Source organism: Cannabis sativa, chromosome 2 (assembly GCF_029168945.1).
Source record: "Cannabis sativa cultivar Pink pepper isolate KNU-18-1 chromosome 2, ASM2916894v1, whole genome shotgun sequence".
Classification (NCBI taxonomy): domain Eukaryota; kingdom Viridiplantae; phylum Streptophyta; class Magnoliopsida; order Rosales; family Cannabaceae; genus Cannabis; species Cannabis sativa.
Genome location: NC_083602.1, coordinates 72,478,355 through 72,504,213, shown reverse-complemented (window position 1 = coordinate 72,504,213; position 25,859 = coordinate 72,478,355). Strand labels below are relative to the sequence as shown.

Sequence of the window (25,859 nt, the reverse complement as noted above, 5' to 3'; positions counted from 1 at the left end):
TTATAAATTAAGAGGCATCATAGTATAGTGTCATAAGTACAGGAACTAAAAAAGCTAATTATTCTAAAAAAAAAAGTATAGAATCTAATTTCCTCTAAAATTATTGTAGCCGAGGAAGGGGTTATCCTATTCGTAGAAGGTAATATGTTATTCGAAGCACCAAACATACGGTATTAAGCTCGAACTCCGAAGAGACCCGTAAGAACTGAGAACCAGACTCGGCATTTGGGTGCTCTTCTTCTTTTGCCCAACCAATCAAAGGTACGAACTTCTAGTCAGTCACTTTTGAGCATTACGTAAGAATGAAAACTTCATTCATTTCTGTTTCCCCATGGATATAATTATCAAGATTTGATGATATTCTCAACTTGTATTTATTTATAGTCAAATTCTGGTACTGAAGAGAACTTGAGTAACGTCTGGAATGAACTTCACACTACTCTTTTATACAATCATTAGTCTTAATAGAGCTTAGAGCTCAAAACTGCAAATGGCATTCTTTTCATTTCCATTTATTAAACAATAACAATAATAATAATAATAAAAAACAATCATAGAGAGGCTCTCTTGTTTACTTTGTTGCTTTTCTGTGGTTTCGCTTTATTTTTTATTATTTTCTCCTATTGGGTTAACAAATTTAAACAGTGCATTTATTGCTTACAAACTGACGCAGTAGAAATTTTTTGCTTGTTTGTTTTTTGGTGTGGTGGGTTGTTTTGATTAATAATTAAGGTCACCACTTTGATTATATAGTCTGCTATTACATACTTAACTTGTTAGGTGCACCTCTATACAGTTAACAGTTACCAGTTATGGTTTGTCTATTGCTTACTATTATCCTGATATTAAAGATTGTCAGGGAAAGAGATGGAAAGCCCAGACCATTTAAGGACACACTGGACACCAGCAATGGAGAACTATTTTATTGATATGATGTTGGATCAGGTGCACAGGGGAAATAGGATGGGTCATACTTTCAATAAACAAGCTTGGAATGATATGTTGATGATGTTCAATGCCAAATTTGGATCTCCTTATGATTTAAATATGTTAAAAAGTCGTTACACAATTTTGTGGAAGCTATTTAACAATGTCAAGAATCTCCTTGATCAAAACGAGTTTTCTTGGGACAATTGTCGACAAATGGTGGTTGCTGAAAAATATGTTTGGGATGCCTACATAAAGGTGCTCTGCTTGTTTAATTTGATTAAACTTTTGTCACTATTCTTAAAGTAATTTGATGTGGAATGCATGCAGGCTCATCCGGATGCACAATCTTTTAGGAACAAAGCTTTGGTAAAGTTCAATGATTTGTGCTTGATATATTCACATACAACAGCAGATGGGAGATACAGCCTTTCAAGTCATGATATAGAATTTGATGATGAAATTCAACCGATGAATATGGGTGTGGGTTTCGGTGCGTCTCAACATCTTGTTATTAACCTACATGAATGCTTATCATTTCAATTGATATAATTTTTCTTAATTTGCAATTTATAATTATTTTGGGAGATGTTTTTCCTTAGTGAGAGTGCTTAGTTCTATGTTGGATAATCATTGAAAGCCTGGTTATTCTGTGTCAACATGAGCTGATTAACTTCTTTCATCTTTAGGTTGTCATAATTGTTTTGGCTGCTGTTTTATATTTAATAAAACTCTATTATAGCCTTGAATAGTTGAATTCATATATGCCATGAGACATGTTTACTCTTCTGAACATTCTTCTTTTTCTTCTTCTTCCTTTTTTTTTTTCGCATTTGTGTTTTTGGTGTGCTTATATTTCACAAAACTAATTGGGCCACGTAAGAATAGGTTTGGTTACTTTCTATTTGATTGCTAATAAAATGTTGTGATCACTTTTTCTTTATGACTGAATATCTTCTCATAGCTATTGGTGTGAGTAACCTTGGTCCTACAACTAAAGAGAGGTCAAAGATTAATTGGACACCAGCCATGGATCATTATTTTTTGAAACTTATGCTCGATCAACTGAACAAGGGCAACAAGATCGACATTGATTTTAGGAGACAAGCATGGAAAAATGTGTTGATTTTGTTCAATACAAAATTCAGCTGTCAGTGTGGCAAAAGAATCTTAAAACATCGATATAAGAAATTGTTCAAGTATTATACTGATGTAAGGAGCATACTTGAAGAAAAAGGATTCTATTGGGATGAAAAACAACAAAGGATTGTAGCTGATGCTATTCATTGGGATAATTACATTAGGGTATATTACTGTTGCCTATTATTATTATTATTATTTTTATTATTTGCGATATATCTGACACTTATTCCTGATGTAGGCACACCCAGATGCACGTTTCTATAGGAAGAAACCCTTGCTAAACTATCAAGACTTGGGATTAATATATGGAAATGCAATTAGCAATGGAGTTCACATTCAGAAAGGGAAATACATTGACAGTGACATTGTACAATTCAATGCTGGTAAGACTTATGTTGTTTTTATCTCATTTTAGTTTGTACTTTGTGAAACTTACCATTCTATATTAGATTACCACGTCCTACAGGTTGAATAAGTTTGTGGTACTTGTAGATATTAACTTATGTTTACTAGTAACATTAGTAATACTTGCCACTTTATGTTTATATTTTATGAATGTAAGCTCATGATCCTGAAGCAAGGAGAAATTGATGTAGGTGAAGATGGGGAAGGGCATTGTGCAGGTGATGATCACCTGGCGTACTCTGAAAAGGATCCTGACAGTGAAGGTCCAGACTTGATGATTAGTATATTCTTCTTAAGCCATGATGAATAAAATTTAATGTTTTGGACTTTACTGATAGTATAATAAGTATCATAAAATTTAGGTTAATCACATTAATGAAATGCTTGCTTATTAAGCTTGAGTCAGGAAAATGATAAGCATCTCCTTGTCTCTCATTACTTAGTTCTATTTGTTTGATTGCCCTGTACTTTTTCTTTTTCATTTTCTTGTACTAACAACATCCCATTGCTCAGCACTTTCTCTGATTCTATGGAACCATAATTTGAAATCACTTCTTCATTTTGATACGAAGTTTCCTTGGGTATGACCTACTTATTTTCTAATTATTTTTATTAATTAGAATATAATTATTCAATATACTTCTTTATTTTCATAGGCATAGTCTCAAATAATTCAAGAAATATATTGTACAGCAACTATTCTTTCTACATTTTCTGCATGTTAGTTCTAAAGTATTCATTTCCAGATCCAGAGGTTCACTTAAACCAAGCTAAGATAGCTGATTGGTCTAGTCAGGCTAAAATAACTGCAGACTCATGCAAAACAGAAAAGAAAACATAAGTATCTAAGACCTTAACTATTATAAATAGTCATAAATAAATAGAAGTGTCAATCTGTTGTTTTGTGTTTGTTTCTAGTATTGTCTTGATTAATAATTGATTTTGTACTTACATTATTTATGATGACTAGATGAGGAAGAAGTTCAGAGTGATATTAATGATGATCATTCAAGAATAGATTGGACGCCTTCAATGGACCGTTGCCTCCTTGATATTATGCTGGAGCAAGTTCATAAGTTGAACAAGATCAATCACTCCATTGACAACCAACTGTGGATAGATATAGTGGCATTGTTCAAGGAAAGATTTGGATTGCAATATCATAAAGATGTTTTGAGGAGTCGATCTAAGAATTTGGAGAAACAATACCTAGATATGAAGGATCTTCTTGCACAGAGGGGTTTCTGGTGGGATGAAATGCAACAAATGGTCACAGCTTATGATCATGTTTGGGATACTTATATTGAGGTGTTCTCTTCTCTTTTTGACTCTCAAATGAACGAAATCTTATGAACTTGTGTTTTTGTGTGTGGTGACTAACATAGAATTGCTGTAGGAACACCCTGGAGCAAAATTATACAGAGACATATCCAAGCCTAACTACAATGATTTGTGCTTAATATATGGAGATTCAACAGCTAACAGACGATGTAGCCAAGCAGACCAATATGCTAGTTGCACTGGTAATGAGGCTACATCTGACAAATTTATGGGTGCTTTCCATTTTGACTAACAATACATATTCTGTAGTCCATAAACTTTGTCAATTTTGCTCTTGATGCAGACATATGATGGAGTTTGCTGATTAAGTATTTTATAGGATGGAATTGTTGTCTAAGCCCTTTTTTCTGTGTCTAATGATATTATAGGTGTTTTTGAGTGTGTGTATATATGCATATAAATTTATATACACACACATTTGAATATGATAAATAAGACATTGTTCTTTCATCTTATTAAAGCTCTTTCTGAATTCTGAAGGAGCCAAACTGAACAATAGCTACCACCGGAAAACTGATTGGACCCCAGCGAAGGATCGATATTTTATTGATTTAATGCTAGAGCAAGTCCGCAATGGAAGCATGCTTAATCATAAATTTAGTAAGTTAGGCTGGGCTGATATAATTGCAAAGTTCAGTGCAGAATTCGGTTCTCAGTATGACAGAGATGTCTTAATAAACCGTTCTCTGAATTTGAGGAAACGCTTTATTGACATGAAAAGTCTACTTGACCAGAATGGTTTTGTTTGGGATGAGATGCAACAAATGATAGTTGCTGATGATGATCTCTGGGATGCTTATGTCGAGGTACTCTTTTTTGGTATCTTCAAGTCTATATAAAACACACATCATAAATATGTAGCCTGCTTATATGAAGCACGTGCAGGAGTACCCTGACTTGAGATCATACCGTTATAGAACCTTCCCAAATTTCAATGATTTATTCTTGATATTTGGAGAAGCAGACACAATGCAAAAGGACAGCTATTCCAGTCACTCAATGCATAGTGAGGACGATGACCTCGAAGAAAATATCGGTGTGTACCTTTCTTCTCTTTCTACCTTAATTTATGTTGCTCTGGATGTCTGAAATTTCCATATTACCCATATAGAAAATTGATATTGTAAACATTAAGCATTGTGTCGATGCATGACTATTTATATGTCATGTCTAGGACCTTTCAGAATTTTTTTACATAATCGCCAATGGACAGTAATGTGTATATTGGATAAGGTTTTTATTAACTATTGTAAAACATTATATCAATTCTAAGGCTGCCTTTTTTTCCCCTTGTATAAATTTCAGGTGAAGAAGATCAACAGTCCCCAGTTGATACTTTTCCCATGGTAAGTGGCAAGTCCAGGGATTCAGTATTCTATTGTCAGCATGTGCATAGAGAATATGACTTATGTGAGCAAGCTCAGCCTATATTTAGTTGAAAGTCAGTCATGAGTATTCCACGGTTTGGCATGAGGACATTTTATCTTTCTCACTACAGCAACTGGGTAGTAATAATATAGTTGGTGATTGTGTGTAAAACTTAAAATGTAATTCGAGATTGGAGAACCATTGTCAAGTTGCTGGCTACTGTTTTGTGTTACTGAATCTTCTTTTCTGACAATTCATAATGTTGGTAGAATTCACGGGATCATGATTTTTTGGCAGGTGTATCCTGATGCAGTTTCGTACTGGGATGGTTATAATAGCTCCAATGAGTTATGGGCGGCTATCGGTTATGGTGTCCCTAGCGGAAGATCACATGTGAGTACAGAAAGGGAAATGGAAAGCAATTTCCCAACTATGAGGATGGATGATGATGATGATGCATTTCATGACCTGCAATTGCCAGAGAAGGAATTCGAAATATCTGATCAGCGAAATAAGCGAAAATCTACTAGTTTGTCAAAAACAGAAGGTAGAAAAAGAGAAAGAAGAATCAACAAGGTGGAAATGAAGAAAGAAACAATTGATGATAAAACAGGTATGACAAACTGGTTCCAAAGTAGTGAAGAAGAAGAAGAAAAGGACTACTACTCCTCAATTGAAAATATTGTAGCTGCACTTGAAACAGTACCAGATATGAATGAGGAGGTCTTCTTGGAAGCTTGTGAACTTTTAGAAGATGAAAGTAAGGCCAAAATGTTTGTTGCCATGGATGTAAAAGCACGAAAGAAGTGGTTGTTAAGAAAACTTTGCCGATAGCATATGTTAATTTGGTAACATGTCAAAGTTATTCACATTTCCGACTCAAATGTGGATGATGGGTTTGTAATTTGTATATGAAATGAAAAAGAAAAACACCATGTGCTTGTTTTGGGGCCTGTCAAATTATCAGGTCAAACACAAAACGTGGTCATTTTAATTTTTCATCCCCTCAAAAACGACTCTGTGGTCGTGTAAATTTTGAGTGTTGCATAACTCTTATCGCAAGAGTTTTAAAAAAAGAGGTGAGAAATACTACGATCATTAAACTTTTTTTTTTTTTTTTTGAGAAATCTACAATCATTAAACTTGAATACTAAAAAAAACAACTTAAAGGGAAATAAGGTTAAATAGCATAATTATTCAGTAGAAGAATTAACAAATGCATCATTTTATTAAAAGAAAATAACATAAAATATATACATGCGCTAAAAAATTGTATTCATATTTTGTTATAATATGAAATATAATCATGCCCACTTTGATCTTCATGCTATGCTTGCTTTGCTATTGAGTATTTCTAGCAAAGCAAAGTTAAAAAATACCGAAATACAGATTGTTTTCTATTTGTGTGAATGAAGCTGACGACGCGTTTGTCTCAAGTTAGATCTTGCAATAAACAAAATAAAATAAGTTAATCCAAATACAACAAAATAGAGAGAGAGAGAGAGAGAGAGATTCGTTTTCATTATTTGTGAGTCAAAATTCCCAAGTCTCAACTTTGGAGAAGAAGAGTGACAAAAAAGAACTCCTTTTACTCTCTCATACTCATACACCCTTTTTAAGGGAATGGCATGGCCTTCTTCTCCTTCTCAAACTCCATTAAAACCTTTGCTCTCTCACTAACCCTCTTCTCCATTCTCCTCTTCTTCTTCCTCACAATCCCATCAAACCCTCCTGCTCCATCTACACCCCTAATTCCCCATAGATCCCTTCTCAACGATAACACACAAGAGCTTTCTTGCTCCTCCGTTAAATCACACTCCAATGGCCTTTTCAACTATCTCTCCTTCCATTTCTGCCTCTTTAACAAAAACTCATTTCTCTCCATCCCTTTCCTCTCCCTCCTTCTCGTTCTCCACTTCTACATCCTCATCAAGACGGCACAGGATCACTTCTCCGTCGTCACCACCAAGCTCTCTTTCCACCTCAATTTGTCGCCGAGCATGGCCGGCGTGACCCTCTTGGCTCTCGGAAATGGTGCTCCCGACGTGTTCGCATCCGTCGCCGCTGTCCGCCGAGGCCAGTATCGAACTGGGTTCGGTGCCATACTCTCGGCCGGCACTTTCGTCTCGGCTTTGGTTGTTGGGTTTGTGGCGATTTACGCCGCACCATTTTCTCTCAAGCCAGCGCCGTTCGTTAGGGACGTGTCGTTTTACCTGATTGCGGCGTTGTTCTTGTTCTATGTGTATCTTAGTGCCGAGATTTTTTTATGGCAGGCTGTTGGGTTCGTTTTGTTTTATCTGTTTTTTGTTGGGTTTGTGTTTTGGATGGATTTGGGAATGGGCGCAGAGAAAGAGAAGGGTGGGAGTGAAATGCATTTGATTGGAGAAATTGATGAACGGAAAGATCTGATGGTTCATGATTGCGAGATCGGCCTAGTCTTACAGAATTCCCGTGGAGAAAAACCAAGTTCTGGGCTCAGGCGAGCTCTTAGAATGGTATGCTATGTCCTTTAAATGTTATGATCTTGTTCTCTTCTTTCTTCTCTCATTTGGTTATATGATTATACCAATTGAAATTTTTGTAGTTAGTAGAAATTCAAATCATTGTGCAAGTGTTAAGGAAACTTACATCTTGGTTTGTTTAAACAATCCCATCTTGATGATAATTGATACAAGCTGAGTTTGTAGAAATGACGGCTGTAATGCTTGCTAACTATTGTTCTTAAGCTTTCCTTGAGTGACTTTAGAATTTAAAATTAGCTTGCTATGTACCAATCCATTTTCAATCACTTGCATTCGAATGGTTTGGACTCTAGCTCATAACAGAAAGTTGCTAACAGCACCTTTCCCTAGCATAGGAATATGAAGTTATGCTTTGTTGTTGTTACTTGTTAATTTGAGCTTTGGTGAAGTTGACCATTAGTGAAGCTCGAGGAACATAAGAAACTAAAACGTGTAACTTAATTAATGATTTAATAATATCACTACACTGATGATGCAAGGGAAGTAGAATTGATCATTAGTCGTACAGAATACCAGTGATCTGGCTGGAAATGTAGGTTTTATTTGAAGATTTTTCTTATGAAGTCATATGCTTAATCTATAAGTAAGTAAGATATAAGATGATTGTGTAAAAGGGTTCCTACTTCCTGGTTGGTCATTTTCCTATCACCTTTGTTTCCCCATTCTCCTAATTTGGTATTTAGTTTTCTTCTTATGCTTGGAACTGAAAAAAAAAATAATGTACTTTCTTCATAATCGATCAAATTTTCTTTTGTTCTTATTTCTACTAATATTGTATCCTTTTTCTATTTACAATAAAATCTACTAACTTATGCTCTTTATTGTGTCTGTAGATCTCAAAATCATGGGAGATCCCAGTTTCTGTTCTTTTAAAGCTTACAATTCCGCAGACTTCACCTACCAAGTGGAGCAGATTCTATTCATCAGCCAATATTGCTCTTTGTCCACTAGCACTTCTCTATGCAGGAAACACGTTTGTTCCATTCGATCATCCCATTCACTTCCTCCTTCCACACACCCGTTTTCCCCTTTGGCTTGTAGTATTTTTTGGGTGCTCCAACCTTGCACTCCTCCACTTCATTACAGAAAAAGAACCGCCAAAAACTGAGCATATACCAGTAGTGATCATAGCATTTGTAATGAGCGTTTTCTGGATATCTACTGTTGCAGGAGAACTGCTGAACTGCCTTGCAGCTTTAGGTTCACTTCTCGAGTTACCCCCTTCGATTCTCGGCCTCACTGTCCTTGCCTGGGGGAACTCAGTTGGGGATCTGGTTGCTGATGTTGCTGTTGCTAAGGCAGGACATCCAGCAATGGCCATGGCTGGGTGCTTTGCTGGGCCGATGTTTAACATGCTCATCGGTCTGGGGACGGCCTTGGTGATACAGACAAGCAACATTTACCCTGAAGCTTATGAGCTTCATTTCCACACTGGAATTGTAATGGCATTTGTATTCTTGCTTCTCAGCCTGATGGGTTCCCTATTGGTGATTACATGGCACAGATTTCGAGTTCCTAGGTTCTGGGGATTCTGCCTAGTTGGTCTCTATGTTGTTTTCACAGCTGTTAGCTTAGTTATTGCCAAGTTCTCAAGGTGACATTGTTCCATATGTATATAGCTAAGTGCTCAGCTTCTACATGCCCCAATTTCCAAGCCTGATCAGGACTTCACATTCCAACTTGAAATATAATATTTATATATAAAAAATTTAGGTGTGACAAAAATTACTTGTATTTTACTGCTAGGTCTTGGGTGATTCTGTGACACAAAATTCTGCTGTAATAGAAAATAAATTATATATTCTTGGAAAGTTTACATCCTAATACATATTTGCTTCTTCAAGGTCTTTTTTAAGCAGCTATTAATTTATTTATTTGACGAGAAGGAGTTCTAAGCATTACTTTCTCTAGCACTTCTTTCATGGAGTTGGAGTCTATTAATTCTAGGATCCCTACACTGGACAATAGCACCGCCTTCATAAAATTTTGCCTTGTTAGTAAATATTATTTTAGAAAAAATTATATTATTTAGTATGAAATAAATACAAATTTCAATCCATTATTGGATACTTAGCACGCTCAGTAATCAATATGTATATTTCTTGAGAGAACCCTCGAAATAGTTTTACATACCCCATTCATGAAAAATGAAAATTAAAATAATCAACTACATCAAAAAAGAGAAAAATGAAATAATCAAATCTAGAAAAATAAATACTTTTAATTTCTTACTAACATATTTTTCTCATCCAGATATAATATTTTGATTATTTTTTTGAGTAATATAAATGGTCGTCAAATGTATATTTTGGGATTGGAGAATGTTTTACATAGTATGAATCAATCAACAGCGCAAAACATTACATAACTATGTCAGTGGCATCAATAGTAGCCAATTATAGTAATTTTAATAAAGGGTAAACTCGTCTTCACAAAATTCAAACTTCCATAAAAATTGATGCTTTCTGTTTCTCACAAATAATACAAGTCAGAATCAAACTCTCTCTCAACTTTCCTCCATCTCATATAGGTTTGTACTCATAAACATTATTAATTATCACTAATGAAAAACAAAGAACAATATAGAAACTACACAAATTGTCTTCCTTTTTTATTTTAATTTTAATTTGGTTTTATAGATTAGTCAAGATTCTTCCAAAAATATGGATCTTTGATCCTCTTTTCACTGTATCCATTAACATACAATAAAGGAAACAACTTTACAAACCATGCCTTTTTTCGCCCATTGGATCTATTGCTGCAATTTTTTTTTTTAATTTTCAGGTTTAATTCATTTATACCATCTCAGAACATTTAAAACAGGTACATAAAAATCTCTCTTCATTGTTGTTTTTCACATGTTTATGTATGTATGCTTATATACATGACATTTAGTTCTTTCTAATTTGAAACTTGATTCTGTAAATTGATTTATAATTTTTTTGTTCTCTTTCTTTCTTTTGGTGTTTTTTTCCTGCTTCTTCATGATTTCTTATGCTTGATTTTGCTAATTATTTGGTGTACACTGTTACTTTCTTTCTAGTTCTCTTTCCTTTTTTGTGATTGAATTATCATCTTGGTCTCAAGGAATGATTTGCTGTCAATTAAAAGAATGCAAGCTGATTTTTCTTCATATATTGCAACAAATCAGTAGAACAAAATTTTCACTTATTAACTTGTACTGACATTTTACATATGATCATTCATTCAGGGACCTTAACTCAAATCTGATCCATTCTTAATTTAAGTTAATGATGTTCATGTTTTAGAGTTTCTAGATGATTCCTTTGATGTTTCTTAATTTTTAACACTTTTATATTGGTTGGATCAGAATGGATCACCAAGGGCATAACCAACCTCAGTCAATGATGATGGGAGGTGGGGGTGGTGGTGGAGCTCAAATGGCTTATGGTTACCAATCCAATCCGATGGGTGGCAACCCAACTCCTGGCTCGGTTGGAGGCATTCAGTCCACCAGCCAGCCTGGTGGAGCTCAGCTTGCGCAACACCAACTCGCATATCAGCACATCCACCACCAGCAGCAACAGCAGCTTCAGCAACAACTCCAAAACTTTTGGGCAAATCAGTATCAAGAAATCGAGAAAGTAAGTGATTTCAAGAACCACAGCCTTCCCTTAGCTAGGATCAAGAAGATAATGAAGGCTGATGAGGATGTGAGGATGATATCTGCAGAGGCACCTGTTATATTTGCCAGGGCGTGTGAGATGTTTATCTTAGAATTGACATTGAGATCATGGAATCACACTGAGGAGAATAAAAGGAGAACCCTTCAGAAGAATGACATTGCTGCAGCAATCACTAGAACTGGTATCTTTGATTTTTTGGTAGATATTGTACCAAGAGAGGATTTGAAAGATGAAGTGGTTGCATCAATTCCAAGAGGCAATGTGCCTGTTGGAGGGCCTGCTGATTCACTCCCTTATTGCTATATGCCACCCCAACATGCACCCCCTCAAGTTGGGACCCCAGGGATGATTATGGGTAAGCCTGTTATGGATCTATCCATGTATGCCCAGCAGCCTCACCACCCATACATGGCTCAGCAAATGTGGCAGCAACAACAACAACAGCCTGACCAACAACAATCGTCGTCGGATCGTTAATGGGGACTATGTATGGAAAATAATAAGTGTAAGTTTGAGTTACTTTTGTTGGCCATTGGTTTGGATTGAACGCTGGAAAGGATTTGGCTATTGTTTCATCATGTCATTGTAGTGGATTATGCGACAAGAGCTAGCAATCTTACTCATACCATTATCTATAAATATCCATATTTTTCTTTACAACTACGTAATAAAATACTTGACTCGATTTATGGTTGTGCTTCTAATAGAAATATGCCATTTTGATTTCATGAACATAAGAACCTTCTATTCTCCTTTCTTTTCATCTAGTGACTGAAAATATGTTGTTTGATCACTTAAGTGTGTGTGGTTTGATGTATTTTCACATTTTTATAATTTGTTCTATAAACTTTGATACAGGAAATCTCAAACAGCGTGAAGAAGGTAGAGAGAACCTTAGATCATCAATAAGTGTGACTAAAATTTGAGTGAAGGAGACAGGATAACTCCATGTATAGATAATAACCCTGAAAGAAATAGTAGATCAGATCTCAACAGAGCCAGCAACCATTTTCTCTTTTGATAGTTTTTACTTTTCTCATTTAATGTCAGTGATGTGATGCGACTTTGAACAATGTAATGTAAGATATCAACTTATAAAGTTTATCCGTCCTTTCTTTCTTGTATCTTATCAACGAGAGTAGCTCTTATGACCCTTAGCTGAAATAGATGTTTTCACAAATATGGCTTATCAATTATTCAATATTTTGGCCTCTTGATTAATATATTTTCAATGTGAAAGAAACACAAACTGAAAATGGGCTTCATGAAGAAAAAATACTTGGAAAGTCTCAAGAAAGAAAGTGTTGCATTATCTCTCAGACAATATTTGGTAAAATTAACATTTTATACTTGAAAAAAAAATGACAAACAAACATCAAAGTAGTATTCTTGACACTCAACGCCCAGTACTCTGAACTTACTTGACATCCCGTTTGAGAAACTACTAACAAGACCATTTTGCCAAGTGACCTTCAAAAGAAGATAACAAATGTCCAAGTTATTTGTTATTATACAATACACAACTTGTTTCAGTATTAAGAGGCAATGTTAGATACAAAGAATAATTTCATTTTATCTGCCAACTTTCTTTCAAAACAATGCCTTCGAGAATCCCATCAATGCCAAATTTATCAGAAAATTGATGAGGATCAATTGGACCAGGGAGTTTAAAAGAGATGGAAAACTGCCCTGGAGGGCATAACTTCTGCGCTTGCATTTTGAACATTTGGGAGTACTCGTATACTGTTTTCTCTCCAGTTGTAGTAGCTCCACGTATTAATACTTTGCCCTCACTTGAAACTTCACAACTAAAATCACCTCCAGCCACAAAAAGAAACATCAACAGACTACTCAATTGGTTAAGAAGAAACAATATAGATTAATATTAAGCTTGAATATAAACTCATAAAATGAAAACTAACGACTATAAGGGATAAGAATCAAGTTTCTAATAGAAAACTAAAAGCAAAAAGGTACACATAAAAACGAAGGAACACTAATTAGTAAATGGGAGAAATGTTTCCATAGTTCAGAGTGCAAGGGAAATTAAGAAGACATGGATTAAACTAATGTTAGCCAAAGTCAATAAATGTGCACTTAAAGAATTTTTGTTTATCTGAATTACTGACATGTAAACATGAGTAATTTAGCCAATAGTGATGAGGCCTAATGATACCCTTCAAAATAAGAAGTTATAGGGTATTACACCGTATTGTATTATATAGTATTATATTGAATTATATTTTATGTAATATTTTTATGTAAAACTATATGTGGTATTGACTTGTATGGACAAATAAATATATAATATTTTAGTATAAATTAAAGTTTAACATAGTATTATATGAAAATATGATATATAATACAATACAATATAATACGACCTAATACAGCGTACCAAACGAGCCCATAATATAATAATCTAAAATACAACTCACTTTTATCTCACTTCACCCCTGGAATGGATATGTGAAAGATGTCAGAATTGGCCCACAGGCTGCTGCACTCCCAATCAATGCAAATCCTTTCTTAGTAGCAACTACTATTTTAGACAATTTTGATACAGTTGGAAGAGAAGACATATCATGACAGGACCAGCCCTGTCATGTTGAAGGGGATCATCGAAGGTCATCTATATGTCTAGTTTTCCTATTCTTTTGAGAGGATTTGAGAGGAGAAAGGCCTCCATTAATCTCTTCCAGTGAAACTGCTGCACTATGTGAAATGACACCAGCAATAGTATGCAACCTTGCAGCATCTTCATCCAAAAAAACATCCTGCAGTCCAGTTTATCTCCTGAATCTTTCAACATCCTCTCTGTCAATGTAATAGTTTCTGGGTTGTTAACAAATACTCTTGATGAGTAAAAAAAGAAATAGAAAAGATTCTGTAAATAAATAAAATAATAACAGTAAAAGAAGCAAAATAGTAGATAGATGTGTATAAAACGAAAAAAAATATATATATATATGAATAGTAGCCGCACAAAACCTGAGACGAATGTATACCTGGGTTTAGGTGTGAATGCATAAAGGTAAAAGCAGATGCATAAAGGTAAAAGCAGTTGCCACTTGATTTCTTTACGAAGTTAGGGTTCACCTCGAAGAGGCACGATAAGCTACCTCTATAAATATATTCACCCAAGCTATTAGCTAAGGACAGATAGAGAGAAGTAAAGAGGAAAAGAAGGCGTCCAGTTCCATCAAGCTTGTCTTATCAATCTTCAAAGAAATCTTCCCTTGCTTTCTCTTCCTTTACACAGGCTACTTGTAAGCGTCGAAGCATAACAACATGCTTGTATACAAACTCCCTTGAATCTTTCACCTTAAACCTTTCAGAAAAGATAAACTCCAAAAAAAAAAAAAAGCGTGTTTATATGCACGCTCTTTGTTTACCTTTTTCTTTTCCTTTCTTATTTATCTTATTTCTCTCTACACAAAAATAGTTTGCATTGATACCACTTCTATTTTACTAAAATACCCATTTACACACAGCTGAAACTATTATTGAGAATAATTTCTCAAAAATTTGTAGATTTCTATTTTATTAATAAAACCTAATCATAGCTTAAATGCTACCGTAGACGTAGGCAAATGATATTCTGCCGAACTACTTAAATTTGTGTGTTACATATTCTATACATATATTTATACTTATATGCGTATTTAGCAATATATACATGTAGTTTCTGTTAGAGAGTCCCACATTGCCAATGTGTGGAAAGATAATAGAATATATAAGAGGAATGGGCTACTCCTCCCATTGCCAATTAGTTTTGAAATGGAACCCCATGATTCTCATCATGGTATCAGAGCAAATCAAACCAAAAAAAAAAAATCTCTTCCGACCCAAAAAAAAAAACCCGATCGAAGTAGAGCCAAAAAAAAAGAGCCACCAAAAATCTAAAAAAAAAAAAACTGATGCAAGAGCCAAAAAGTCAAAAAAATGCCACTTGTGATTCGGGGATAGTGAGCGAAAAAAAAAAGCCACCAAAAAACCCAAAATACCGATCCAAAAAGTAGAGCAAAATAGCCACTTGTGATCAGGGATAGTGAGCCAAAAAAAGAGTCGCTTATGATCGAGTTGTCCAAGATGGTGAGCATGTAAAATAGCCACCATCTTGATGGGGGATGTTAGAGAGTCCTACATTGCCAATGTGTGAAAATATAATAGAATATATAAGAGGAATGGGCTACTCCTCCTATTGTCAATTGGTTTTGAGATGAAACCCCATGATTCTCATCAGTTTCGCTTATAATTTATATATATATTATGCTATAATTACGTTTATTTATATACATATTATGCTATAATTACGTTTATTTATATAATTTATATTAGGTTTATAATTATTTATTGCGCATTATATCATGAAATTTTTACACTAAAAATACAAAATGCTAATTTTATTACACATATACCACCACACGGTTAGCTCAACATTTGTACACGTTTCTTTAAGTTTATTATATTTTTACCACATGCATACACAATTCAACCTTTTTGACACGTTAATGATTGATGTATTACATCAATCACTCTATACATCATTTTTCTCCTTTTTCTCTTCTTTTTCCTTTTATTTTCCATTTCTTTTCAGTTTTTTTTTTTAAATAGTAACCTCCATAGCTGAACACTTCCTTCTCCATGATCCCAACTCCATTTTCCCTCTTCTTTTTGTTCTTCAATTTTTTTTTCAACTCCCATTAACCGAATCCCATAACTGTTTTCCCTCTTTCTATTTTTCTCTTAATCCATATATAAATATGGTTGTAACTCGTTCTTCATCAACTTCTTCCCCTGCTCAATAAAAAAGTTCTAAAATGGGGTTGAAATCTTTAGCTAATAGAAACAAGGGTAAACGACCTGTTGTTGAGGAGGATGACTTTGATTTTTCTCCTCCATTGTCGAAACGTGGGCGAGCTCCTCTAAAGAAGAAATCAAAAGTGGCTGCCCATGAAAAAATTCCTCAAGATGATGCTCAAAAAATGATCAAGATGGAGTTGGTCTTCGGTATAAGGTTTGATTTTAGTTTCTTTTTAGTTTCGCCCCTATTTGAAATTTGTTTGTATTTGCCATTTGTGTGTCTTGTGTTTTTCGATTTTAATATTCTAGGTTTTTCATATTAGCATTTCGTTTGGTTTTATTTAGTTTTCTAGGGCTTCTAATTTTTTAGTTTAATTTATTTGTTCTTTTTATGGGTTTTTCATTTTCGTTTGTTTAGTCTTAATTTCTATTTCATTTTGTTGTCTTTTTTTTTTTTTTCTGTTTTTGTTTTTCTAGATGTTTTATTCTTTTTCATTTCAGTTTCTTCATTTAATCTATTCTCAGTTTGTATAAGTTTTTTTTTTCCATAGTTTTTTAATAGTGTAAACACGTTCTGTATGTATTTTTTTTTTTGGAATATGTTTTTGTCTAGTTGTTTCATGTCCATTTTTATGTCATCAATGGGTAATAATTTGATTTATCATGGATGTTGATGTTCAAAGAGTTTTTTCTGTATTTTAGTTTCTTTACAGTTTTTTTGTAGTTTTATTATTGTTTCGCTACTTGCATAATATATAAACTATCATAAAACGATAATGTAACCAAAACAAAAAATAATCAGACTTATACGTAACTTGTTGTCCCTTAATTCGAATTCGCTCTTCTTATTGTGTTTTTTAAAAAAAAATATATTTTACATTGGAAACCAGTAATCAACCAAAATGCAACTGTATATAACGTAGTGTTGTGAAAATTATATACGCAAGTATACGCAGTCACACAAGTAATAAAGTGATAAGTAAGATCGTCTCCACAGGGATTGCAAACAAAGTTTGATATAAAATCAACTAATTACAACTTAAAATAAAAAGAAATAATATGTAAATAGTTGAGTAATGATTCAAAATTAAAATTGACAAGAATTAAACTTGCTAAAATTAAAACTATCGTCATAGAAAAATTGTTTGCCGGATAAAAAATATAATATGGCAAAAATGGCTTGAATAACTAATTCCTTCTAGTCGGGTTTTTACGCGCCTGACAAAAGATTGGTTCAAGATTACTTTAGCATTCTCGCATGAGAGATAACAACAAATTCCTCTAGGCTTGTGAGAATTTTCCAACACTCACAACTTTAATCCTACCATTAAGCTCAATATATTCCTATATCAAACCAGCAAGCAGGACACCATTCAAGCATTCATTTGGTAAGTTATGCAAGGTAAATGAAATATTCCTATCCACTTACAAAGAAAAGCCTAAATCTAGGTTTTCACTTGCTTCATTCAAGTTGAACTACTAGATCTAGCCTTTCCAGTACAAGATCTAGCTTAGCAAATTGTTATTCATGGCCAAAAAAACAACAATCAATTAAAATGAAACTCACTTGAATGAACAAAGGCAAAAAAATACTAAAGTAAGCTTAAAATTTAATCATACCCAACTTAGAAGTTCATAGTCATTCAAGCCTCAAAAGCTTAGCTCATATTCAAATAAAAAGATAAAATCCAAGCTAAAAATACTTCATCCATGGCTGCTGCCCAAATTTACAATCTCAAGAAGTTTTGAATACTAAGTACAAACAACAATAACAAAGAGAAAAATAAAGAAGACTATCAAGAAAGGGTAAAAGAAAATTCAAACACTAGGCTTGGTCCCCTCTTCTTTCTTCTTTGTTGTACTTCCTGCTGCAATTAAAGCTCCTCCATAGAAAAAATGGCAGCTGCCCCGTACTGTACATACAAGATGATGAAGATGATTATGGTGTACTCCCTTTTCCTTCTCTTTTGTTGTTGGGTTTTTAGGGTACAAACTTCATACCCCAAAATAGAAGCCCAAACTTTTCCACTTTGGCCCACTAGGGTTAGACCCCTTTCTTCCACGTCACTCGGCCGGTGCAATTTGAGTGACCACCGAAGTTGCCGAGGTGGATAAGTGAAATTCGTGTTTCCACGTCATCGCTGTGATGCCGAATTCACTTCAAGATTGCTTTAGCATTGCTTCAAAGAATCGGCCCCCGGCTTGTGCTCCTTTTCTTCCTTGCTTCTTTTTCTTTTACCTATCAATTTAATTCCTCCTTTTTCAACAAAATAAGCACAGTTAATTGGAAAAACACACCCAACAATATCAATATTTACAAAACTTAAAGGTTAGATTACTAAATAGAAAATAACACTAAAACTAATTAAAATTAAGCAAAATAAACACATTTTCACTACTCTCATCACAATACTTTAGTTTAAAAGCATAAAAATTAACTCTATAACATAGAGTTATCACACCCCAAACTTAGAGTATTGCTCGTCCTCGAGTAATGAAAAACACAAAGAACTAAACAATAAGAACAGAAAATGACAGCGACACTAACACGCTTGCAGTAGAGAAAATCTTGCTCTTTCACACTTGGTTTAGGGACAAAATTTGCTCTCAGAATTAGATGAAATGGAAATGTAATTGGTAGTAGTGAATATGCCTCGAACTTGTGTGTTTCAACAGAATTTTGCATGCTATTTATGTCCTTAAAACTTATCAAGAGTAATTCGATCAAATAAGTGTGCAAATACTTCCCACCAACAACTTGAATTTCTATAACAACCACCTTTGATCCTCAAGTTTAAAGGTTTGCTTCCATAAGTTGAATTAGTGCAATCCTCTCCACTAATGTAGCTTAGCTTTGCAACTTAGATCAAAAGGACTTGACTAGGCTTGAATGTTAGGCTTGGGTTAGGGTATGGTATAGGATGTATTTAAGCTAGCTCAACACCTAACCACTTCACTTGTCAAAAGCCGAGTCTCTTCCTTAAATTTTTTTTTCTCTTGACCCTCTTCCCTAATTCAATACTCACAAGTACTTGATATTAAAATTGACTTCTCTTGCTATGTTTATTCTCTTCTTCTTTTTTTTTTTTTTGAACTAAAATGGGTGGAACACCCCAAACTTAGTTGCAAGCATATGTATTTTTTTTTTTTTCATTGCTGATTTTTTTTTTTCATATATTAGAAAGACATTTATTACTATATTATACTTATATAATAAATAGCAAGAGAAGGTTAATTGAAAGTTCATACTCATATACTTTGTGAGCTAATTCCCCCACCCCAAACTTACAATCCAACATTGTCCCCAATGTGGCTAAAAGTATAACTTTGAATTAGCTCGCCACAAGTTACACTCACCGCACTCACCCCAAACTTAATGTGAAACTTGGCTCTTGACAAGTGAGCAATTAAGTTAGGATATATGTGGAAATGCAAATTAGGATTGGCGTTAGATGTATGATTGGGTTGCACAACAAGAATAGGCTAAACGGCTCAAACTTGGGTGACTAGAGAAAAATTGATTTTATAGGGAAGGTTAGAAAGGCTCAAACGTCCAAAGATGGCCTAAATCATTTCTAAGTTATAAAGCTCGCTAGGATTTCGCCTCAAGGATTACACTAGCTAATTCTAGATGCTTAAACTCTCTCAAAGTGTTAGCTATTCTAAAAACTCAAGGTATGGTGGAATAACACAAGCACACAATTGTTGAAAGCATTCCTCATAGGCTAGCATTTGGACAAAAATAACACTTAAAATTAGCATTTTCAACACACAAACCAAGGCACTCCACAAATGGAGGGAAATGGATATTTTTCATCATCGAGCGCTACCCTAAATCAAGCTGAAAATACAAGCAGTATTTTTCTCATTTGCAAGCTAAAACAAAACGTAACAAACATGACAAAACAACATGATTAATACACATCTAATCCACATAATATTTATTACTCACACAACTAAAGACAACAATAAAAGTAAACTAAGTAAACAATCAAACACAACCAAAGAATAACAATTTAACTAAGGAAAAAAAAGAAAACTCCCTCAAGATTTGAACTCTTCCCCACTAGAGTCTCTGCTTCAAAATGCTGAAGCGATGCTGATCCAATGCTGTACATCTTTGGGACCTACCGGCTTCAACATACAAATTTGCTCACACCATATTGCGGCAAAGAAATTTCCTTTTTTCGTCATTCCTTGCTTTGCACTGACAATAAAGATCACCACACTACAAAGAAAATCATTAGTAAATGTAGGAAATTAAAAATTATATATATATGTAATTATATAAGTATGTATATACTAATTTTTTTTTCCTTTTTCTTCTTTTCCTCTTTTTTTTTTCTTTTTCTTTTTTTTCTTTTTTTTTTTCTTTCTTTTTTTTTCAAGGGGTGGCACACCCCAAACTTAATTGTAAATACATATATGTTTTTTTTCAAGGGGTGGCACACCCCAAACTTATTACATAGCATATATATAACTAAATATAATCTTGTTCCTCCGCTCTTGGGTTGCCCAAATGTGATTCACTAAAGCCATGACAACCCGAGACCCTTCTTCCTCAAGCCTCTTCCAATGTGATGGAGGTCTTTGCTCGATCACCCTCACCACCCCCAAACTTCACTCCTTGGCCTTTCACCAAAAATTTTCTTCTTGAAAGTGCATCACGTAGTTCTACCACCCCATCGGGGTACACTCTCACCACCAAGAAAGATCCATCACACCTTGAATCTAGTCGTCCATGAGTAGCCTTCGTTAAAGAGTTAGCAAAAATCACTTGTTGCCCAACTTCAAACATTTGAGACCAAAATTTTCTACTAAACTTCTTTTTCTTTCTCTTCTTTTTGGGTGGTTTTTTAGTGGTCAAATGATGTTTTGTCTTTACTTTGCGGCTCGTGATCCTTAGCAATTTCTTTAAGGGGAATCTTCTTCTCACCTTCTTACTATTTTTGAATTTGGACTCCTCAACCATGTTAGGATCCATATCTCCAATTGCTAAGCATGCTCCTATTGCATCCGGAGCACGTATGGGATGGAAAACCTTGAACGTGGCTTGCTCATCTTGAGCTCTCATGGCAAGCTCTCCCTTTTCAACATCTATCAAAGTTCTTCCCGTGGCAAGAAATGGCCTCCCTAAAATGATTGGAACTTCCCTATCTTCCTCATAGTCAAGAATAATGAAATCGGCCGGAAAAATGAACTTATCCACTTGTACCAACACATCTTCAATTTTCCCTTCCGGATGAGCCATGGAACGATCCGCTAATTGCAAAGTGACGGTGGTTGGCCTTGCTTCTCCAATTCCCAACTTCCTAAAAATAGACATAGGCATGAGATTAATACTAGCTCCCAAGTCACAAAGAGCTCTTCCAACATCTCGACCCCTATAGAAATAGGAATTGTAAAGCCGCCGGATCTTTCAATTTGGGTGGAATTTTACTTTTCAACCTAGCACTACATCCCTCCGTCAAAGAGACCGTTTCAAACTCGCCAAGCCTCCTTTTCTTTATCAAAATATCCTTCAAAAACTTCACATAAGTTGGCATTTTCTCCAAAGCTTCCACTTTAAAGGTATATTGATGTGAGCCGCTTTAGAACATCAAGAAATCTCCGGAATTGACCATCCTCTTGTTGCTTCTTGAACCGTTGAGGAAATGGGAGAGGTGGCTTTTGCAAAGACTTTTCGTTGCACGTCGACCGGATGTGCCGTAACTACTCGGGGGAATTTCAAGAAGTTGCTTGGTTTTTTCTTCATTTCCCCCTCTTTTGGATTGAAGCAGGCTCTTACCGCCCGTTGCAGCCACATTTGACTCAATTATTTTTCCACTTCTCAAGGTTACCGCTTTGCAATGTTCCTTGCCATCTCTTCTTGGATTTTCGGTGTCACTAGGCAAGGTGCCTTGTGGTTCATTCTTCAAATCATTGGCCAATTGCCCCAATTGAACTTCAAGATTCCGAAGAGATGCCGCCCGGCTTTGAATTACAGCGTCATTCTTGGCCATATAATCTTCTCATTAAGCTCTCCAAAGAACTAGTTTGAGAGCCTTGAGGTTGGTGAGGTTGTTGAGGTCTTGGTTGTTGAGAAAAACCCGGTGGGAATGATTGCTTTCCTTGTCCTTGTGCTCCACTTGAACTTGCCCCTTGACCTCCCCATGAAAAGTTCGGATGATGCTTCCATGCCGGATTGTAGGAGTTTGAGTATGGATTGTTGTTGCGGTTGAAGTTTTGATTACCCACATAGCAAACCGAAGCTGGATTTGAAGGGCAATTTTCAAAAGTATGCCCATCACCACAATACACACAAGAGATTTACGCCTTTGAATGGCAAATGGCCGGTTGTACACTTCCTCCCATATTCATATTCTTCAAAATGTTGGTCATTGAGGCCATTTGAGCGGTTAGAGCGGTCAAAGCATCTACTTCAAGAACACCCGCTACTTTTCGGCTTGTAGGAGCTCTATTAGTTGACCATTGATAGTTGTTGCTAGCTATCCTTTCCAAAATCTCAAAAGCTTCATTGTAAGACTTGGAAAGAATGGCTCCATTAGCGGAAGCATCCAACACCATCCTAGAGGCCGCATTGAGACCATTGTAAAATGTCTCAAGTTGAATACAATGAGGAATACCATGGTGTGGGCACTTCCTTAACAACTCTTTGAATCTTTCCCATGCATCACTAGTAGTCTCGTCTTCCAATTGTTGAAAAGACATGATCTCGCTTCGAAACTTTGCATTTCTTGTTGGAGGAAAGTACTTTCTCAAGAATTTTTCAGCCAAGTCATTCCAATTAGTCACCGAATCGGGAGGAAGAGTATTAAGCCATGCTCTAGCCCGATCCCTCAAGGAAAATGGGAACAACTTCAATCTTAAAGCCTCTTCACTTACTCCTTGTAGCTTGAAAAAATCACTCACCTCCAAAAATGAGCGAATATAGAGATGAGGATCTTCAGTTGGTAACCCGCTAAATTAACCAACCGTTTGAATCATTTAGAATATGACAAACTTGAGCTTAAAGTGAGGTGCTTGAATTTCGGGTCTCACAATACCCGGATTAGCTCATTGAACATAGGGGCGTATACTCTCTTATTGCTCGGGCTCTATCATCGGCCAAAGCAATAGGATTGGCTTCATTATGAGCACCTCCAATTTCAAACCCATCGGCCATATTGCAGCGTTTTTTAGCCTTTTGTTCCTTCCTCCTTTGTCTAAAAGTGCGTTCAATTTCGGGGTCAATAGGAGCAAGTTCAAGGTCTTCTTCTTGCTCGTTCATACACTAGATTACACCTGAAAAAGAAAAATTCAGCGCACCAAAATAGGATTAAAACCTTAAACCGTAAAATAAATTGCAAAATAGTTGATAATACACAATTTTTAGTTTCAATCCTGCGCAACGGCGCCAAAACTTGTTGTGAAAATTATATACGCAAGTATACGCGACTACACAAGTAATAAAGTGATAAGTAAGATCGTCTCCACAGGGATTGCAAACAAAGTTTGATATAAAATCAACTAATTACAACTTAAAATAAAAAGAAATAATATGTAAATAGTTGAGTAATGATTCAAAATTAAAATTGACAAGAATTAAACTTGCTAAAATTAAAACTACTGCTGCTAGAAAAATTGTTTGCAAGATAAAAAATATAATATGGCAAAAATGGCTTGAATAACTAATTCCTTCTAACAGTTTTTACAAATACGGCATTGGTTCAGCATTACTTTAGCATTCTGCACAGAGATAACAACAAATTCCTCTAGGTTTGTGAGAATTTTCCAACACTCACAACTTTAATCCTACCATTAAGCTCAATATATTCCTATATCAAACCAAAGAAGCAGGACACCATTCAAGCATTCATTTGGTAAGTTATGCAAGGTAAATGAAATATTCCTATCCACTTACAAAGAAAAGCCTAAATCTAGGTTTTCACTTGCTTCATTCAAGTTGAACTACTAGATCTAGCCTTTCCAGTACAAGATCTAGCTTAGCAAATTGTTATTCATGGCCAAAAAAACAACAATCAATTAAAATGAAACTCACTTGAATGAACAAAGGCAAAAAAATACTAAAGTAAGCTTAAAATTTAATCATACCCAACTTAGAAGTTCATAGTCATTCAAGCCTCAAAAGCTTAGCTCATATTCAAATAAAAAGATAAAATCCAAGCTAAAAATACTTCATCCATGGTTGCTGCCCAAATTTACAATCTCAAGAAGTTTTGAATACTAAGTACAAACAACAATAACAAAGAGAAAAATAAAGAAGACTATCAAGAAAGGGTAAAAGAAAATTCAAACACTAGGCTTGGTCCCCTCTTCTTTCTTCTTTGTTGTACTTCCTGCTGCAATTAAAGCTCCTCCATAGAAAAAATGGCAGCTGCCCCGTACTGTACATACAAGATGATGAAGATGATTATGGTGTACTCCCTTTTCCTTCTCTTTTGTTGTTGGGTTTTTAGGGTACAAACTTCATACCCCAAAATAGAAGCCCAAACTTTTCCACTTTGGCCCACTAGGGTTAGACCCCTTTCTTCCACGTCGATTTGGTGCAATTTGAGTGACTGGACCGAAGTTGCTGAGGTGGATAAGTGAAATTCGTGTTTCCACGTCAACGCCAGATGCCGAATTCCACTTCGCATTGCTTTAGCATTGCTTTCAAAGACCGGCCCGTCCAAACTTGTGCTCCTTTTCTTCCTTGCTTCTTTTTCTTTTACCTATCAATTTAATTCCTCCTTTTTCAACAAAATAAGCACAGTTAATTGGAAAAACACACCCAACAATATCAATATTTACAAAACTTAAAGGTTAGATTACTAAATAGAAAATAACACTAAAACTAATTAAAATTAAGCAAAATAAACACATTTTCACTACTCTCCTCACAATACTTTAGTTTAAAAGCATAAAAATTAACTCTATAACATAGAGTTATCACGTAGATCTATTATTTATGAGGTTTTTTTTTAAAAAAAAAAATTCACATCATACCTTGTTTTGGATTCGGGGGGAGCTCCAGATCTGTTTGTTACAGATCTACATTTCATGAATCTAGATTTCGATATTAAGGGGAGTTGTTTTGATCGAATAAAACCGAAAATAATTGTATAATTTCAGTTTCTTCCTAGTTTTTCTAGTTTTTTTTTTTTTTGTAAATTTCTGTTTAGATCATTGCAGGTCTTCTTTTTCAGTTGATTTTGCCAGAATTAATGGTTGTATTTCCCTCGTTTCGGTTTCATTTTAGTTGTTTTGCTGATTTGAAACGATCAAGGTATGTTCATCTTCATCGTTCGTTCCGTGCGGCTTAAGGTTTAGAGCATGTGGTATTTTTGTAAATATTTGTATGTGGGCTGTATAAATATTTAATGGGCCGACCCATAGTATTTTTGTAATTTTTTTTTCCTTTTTTGTATTTTCTTGTTTTTTTCCCTTATATCATAAGCTCTTATTTATTTATTTATTTATTTTATATTTATAATTAAATGTTTAGCTAGAACCCCTAAATATTTTAGCGACTATGATGGGGAGCATTTTCTTTAAATAGTTCATATATATACTTATATATATATATATATCAATAAATATACTTATATAGATATACTAAGGAAAACACTCAATTCGTTCACTTAAAAAAAGGGAATTCTGTTCTCTCATCTAAATCAAAATGTCTGTCTCTGATACTCGAGAGCCAGACAGTCGGATC

At 34.9% G+C, this 25,859-nt stretch overlaps 3 protein-coding genes, 1 non-coding gene and 1 pseudogene across 10 annotated transcripts; 4 read left to right on the top strand and 1 right to left on the bottom strand.

Annotated features, from left to right (window-relative positions):
- Positions 1–104: 104 nt before the first annotated feature.
- Positions 105–6,197, top strand: LOC115718578 (uncharacterized). 4 transcript variants are annotated; one of them, XM_030647387.2, is made up of 12 exons: positions 105–261; positions 860–1,185; positions 1,258–1,420; positions 1,892–2,232; positions 2,309–2,453; positions 2,667–2,738; positions 3,446–3,783; positions 3,872–3,998; positions 4,297–4,622; positions 4,702–4,852; positions 5,122–5,162; positions 5,482–6,197. In XM_030647387.2, the coding sequence occupies exons 2-12, from the start codon at positions 868–870 to the stop codon at positions 6,016–6,018; spliced, it is 2,559 nt and encodes an 852-aa protein (XP_030503247.2). In that variant the 5' UTR covers positions 105–261; positions 860–867; the 3' UTR covers positions 6,019–6,197. The 4 variants fall into 4 exon arrangements, with proteins under 4 accessions (XP_030503247.2, XP_060966849.1, XP_030503248.2 ...); XM_061110866.1 differs by having other exon boundaries at positions 2,667–2,756; XM_030647388.2 differs by having other exon boundaries at positions 113–261; positions 852–1,185.
- A 270-nt stretch (positions 6,198–6,467) lies between these two features.
- On the top strand, positions 6,468–9,549 carry LOC115719733 (cation/calcium exchanger 5). The gene is made up of 2 exons (XM_030648907.2): positions 6,468–7,679; positions 8,540–9,549. Exons 1-2 carry the CDS (start codon positions 6,813–6,815, stop codon positions 9,302–9,304), a joined length of 1,632 nt encoding a protein of 543 aa, XP_030504767.2. The 5' UTR covers positions 6,468–6,812; the 3' UTR covers positions 9,305–9,549.
- A 478-nt stretch (positions 9,550–10,027) lies between these two features.
- Positions 10,028–12,475, top strand: LOC115721296 (nuclear transcription factor Y subunit C-9). Of its 4 annotated transcripts, XM_030650568.2 has the most exons (4): positions 10,148–10,236; positions 10,491–10,529; positions 11,038–11,858; positions 12,212–12,475. In XM_030650568.2, exon 3 carries the CDS (start codon positions 11,039–11,041, stop codon positions 11,828–11,830), a length of 792 nt encoding a protein of 263 aa, XP_030506428.2. In that variant the 5' UTR covers positions 10,148–10,236; positions 10,491–10,529; position 11,038; the 3' UTR covers positions 11,831–11,858; positions 12,212–12,475. The 4 variants fall into 4 exon arrangements, with proteins under 4 accessions (XP_030506427.2, XP_060966853.1, XP_030506428.2 ...); XM_030650567.2 differs by lacking the exon at positions 12,212–12,475 and having other exon boundaries at positions 10,028–10,236; positions 11,038–12,110; XM_061110870.1 differs by lacking the exon at positions 10,491–10,529 and having other exon boundaries at positions 10,137–10,236.
- Positions 12,476–12,552: 77 nt separating this feature from the next.
- LOC133034498 (uncharacterized) lies at positions 12,553–16,060 on the bottom strand (annotated as a pseudogene).
- Positions 16,061–22,781: 6,721 nt separating this feature from the next.
- On the top strand, positions 22,782–22,888 carry LOC115721550 (small nucleolar RNA R71). Its single transcript, XR_004012565.2, has one exon. It is a non-coding gene; the product is annotated as a small nucleolar RNA R71 (small nucleolar RNA).
- Positions 22,889–25,859: the final 2,971 nt, after the last annotated feature.

What these genes read in the sequence shown, in the direction of transcription:
- LOC115718578 (XM_061110866.1), top strand. Translation starts at nt 868, where the DNA reads ATGGAAAGCCCAGACCATTTAAGGACACACTGGACACCAGCAATGGAG. An exon ending in AGGTCCAGACTTGATGATTA is followed by an intron (nt 2,757 to 3,445) that starts GTATATTCTTCT and finishes TATGATGACTAG; the next exon opens with ATGAGGAAGAAGTTCAGAGT. An exon ending in TCTGGGATGCTTATGTCGAG is followed by an intron (nt 4,623 to 4,701) that starts GTACTCTTTTTT and finishes AAGCACGTGCAG; the next exon opens with GAGTACCCTGACTTGAGATC.
- LOC115719733 (XM_030648907.2), top strand. Translation starts at nt 6,813, where the DNA reads ATGGCCTTCTTCTCCTTCTCAAACTCCATTAAAACCTTTGCTCTCTCA. An exon ending in TCAGGCGAGCTCTTAGAATG is followed by an intron (nt 7,680 to 8,539) that starts GTATGCTATGTC and finishes TTGTGTCTGTAG; the next exon opens with ATCTCAAAATCATGGGAGAT.
- LOC115721296 (XM_061110870.1), top strand. Translation starts at nt 11,039, where the DNA reads ATGGATCACCAAGGGCATAACCAACCTCAGTCAATGATGATGGGAGGT.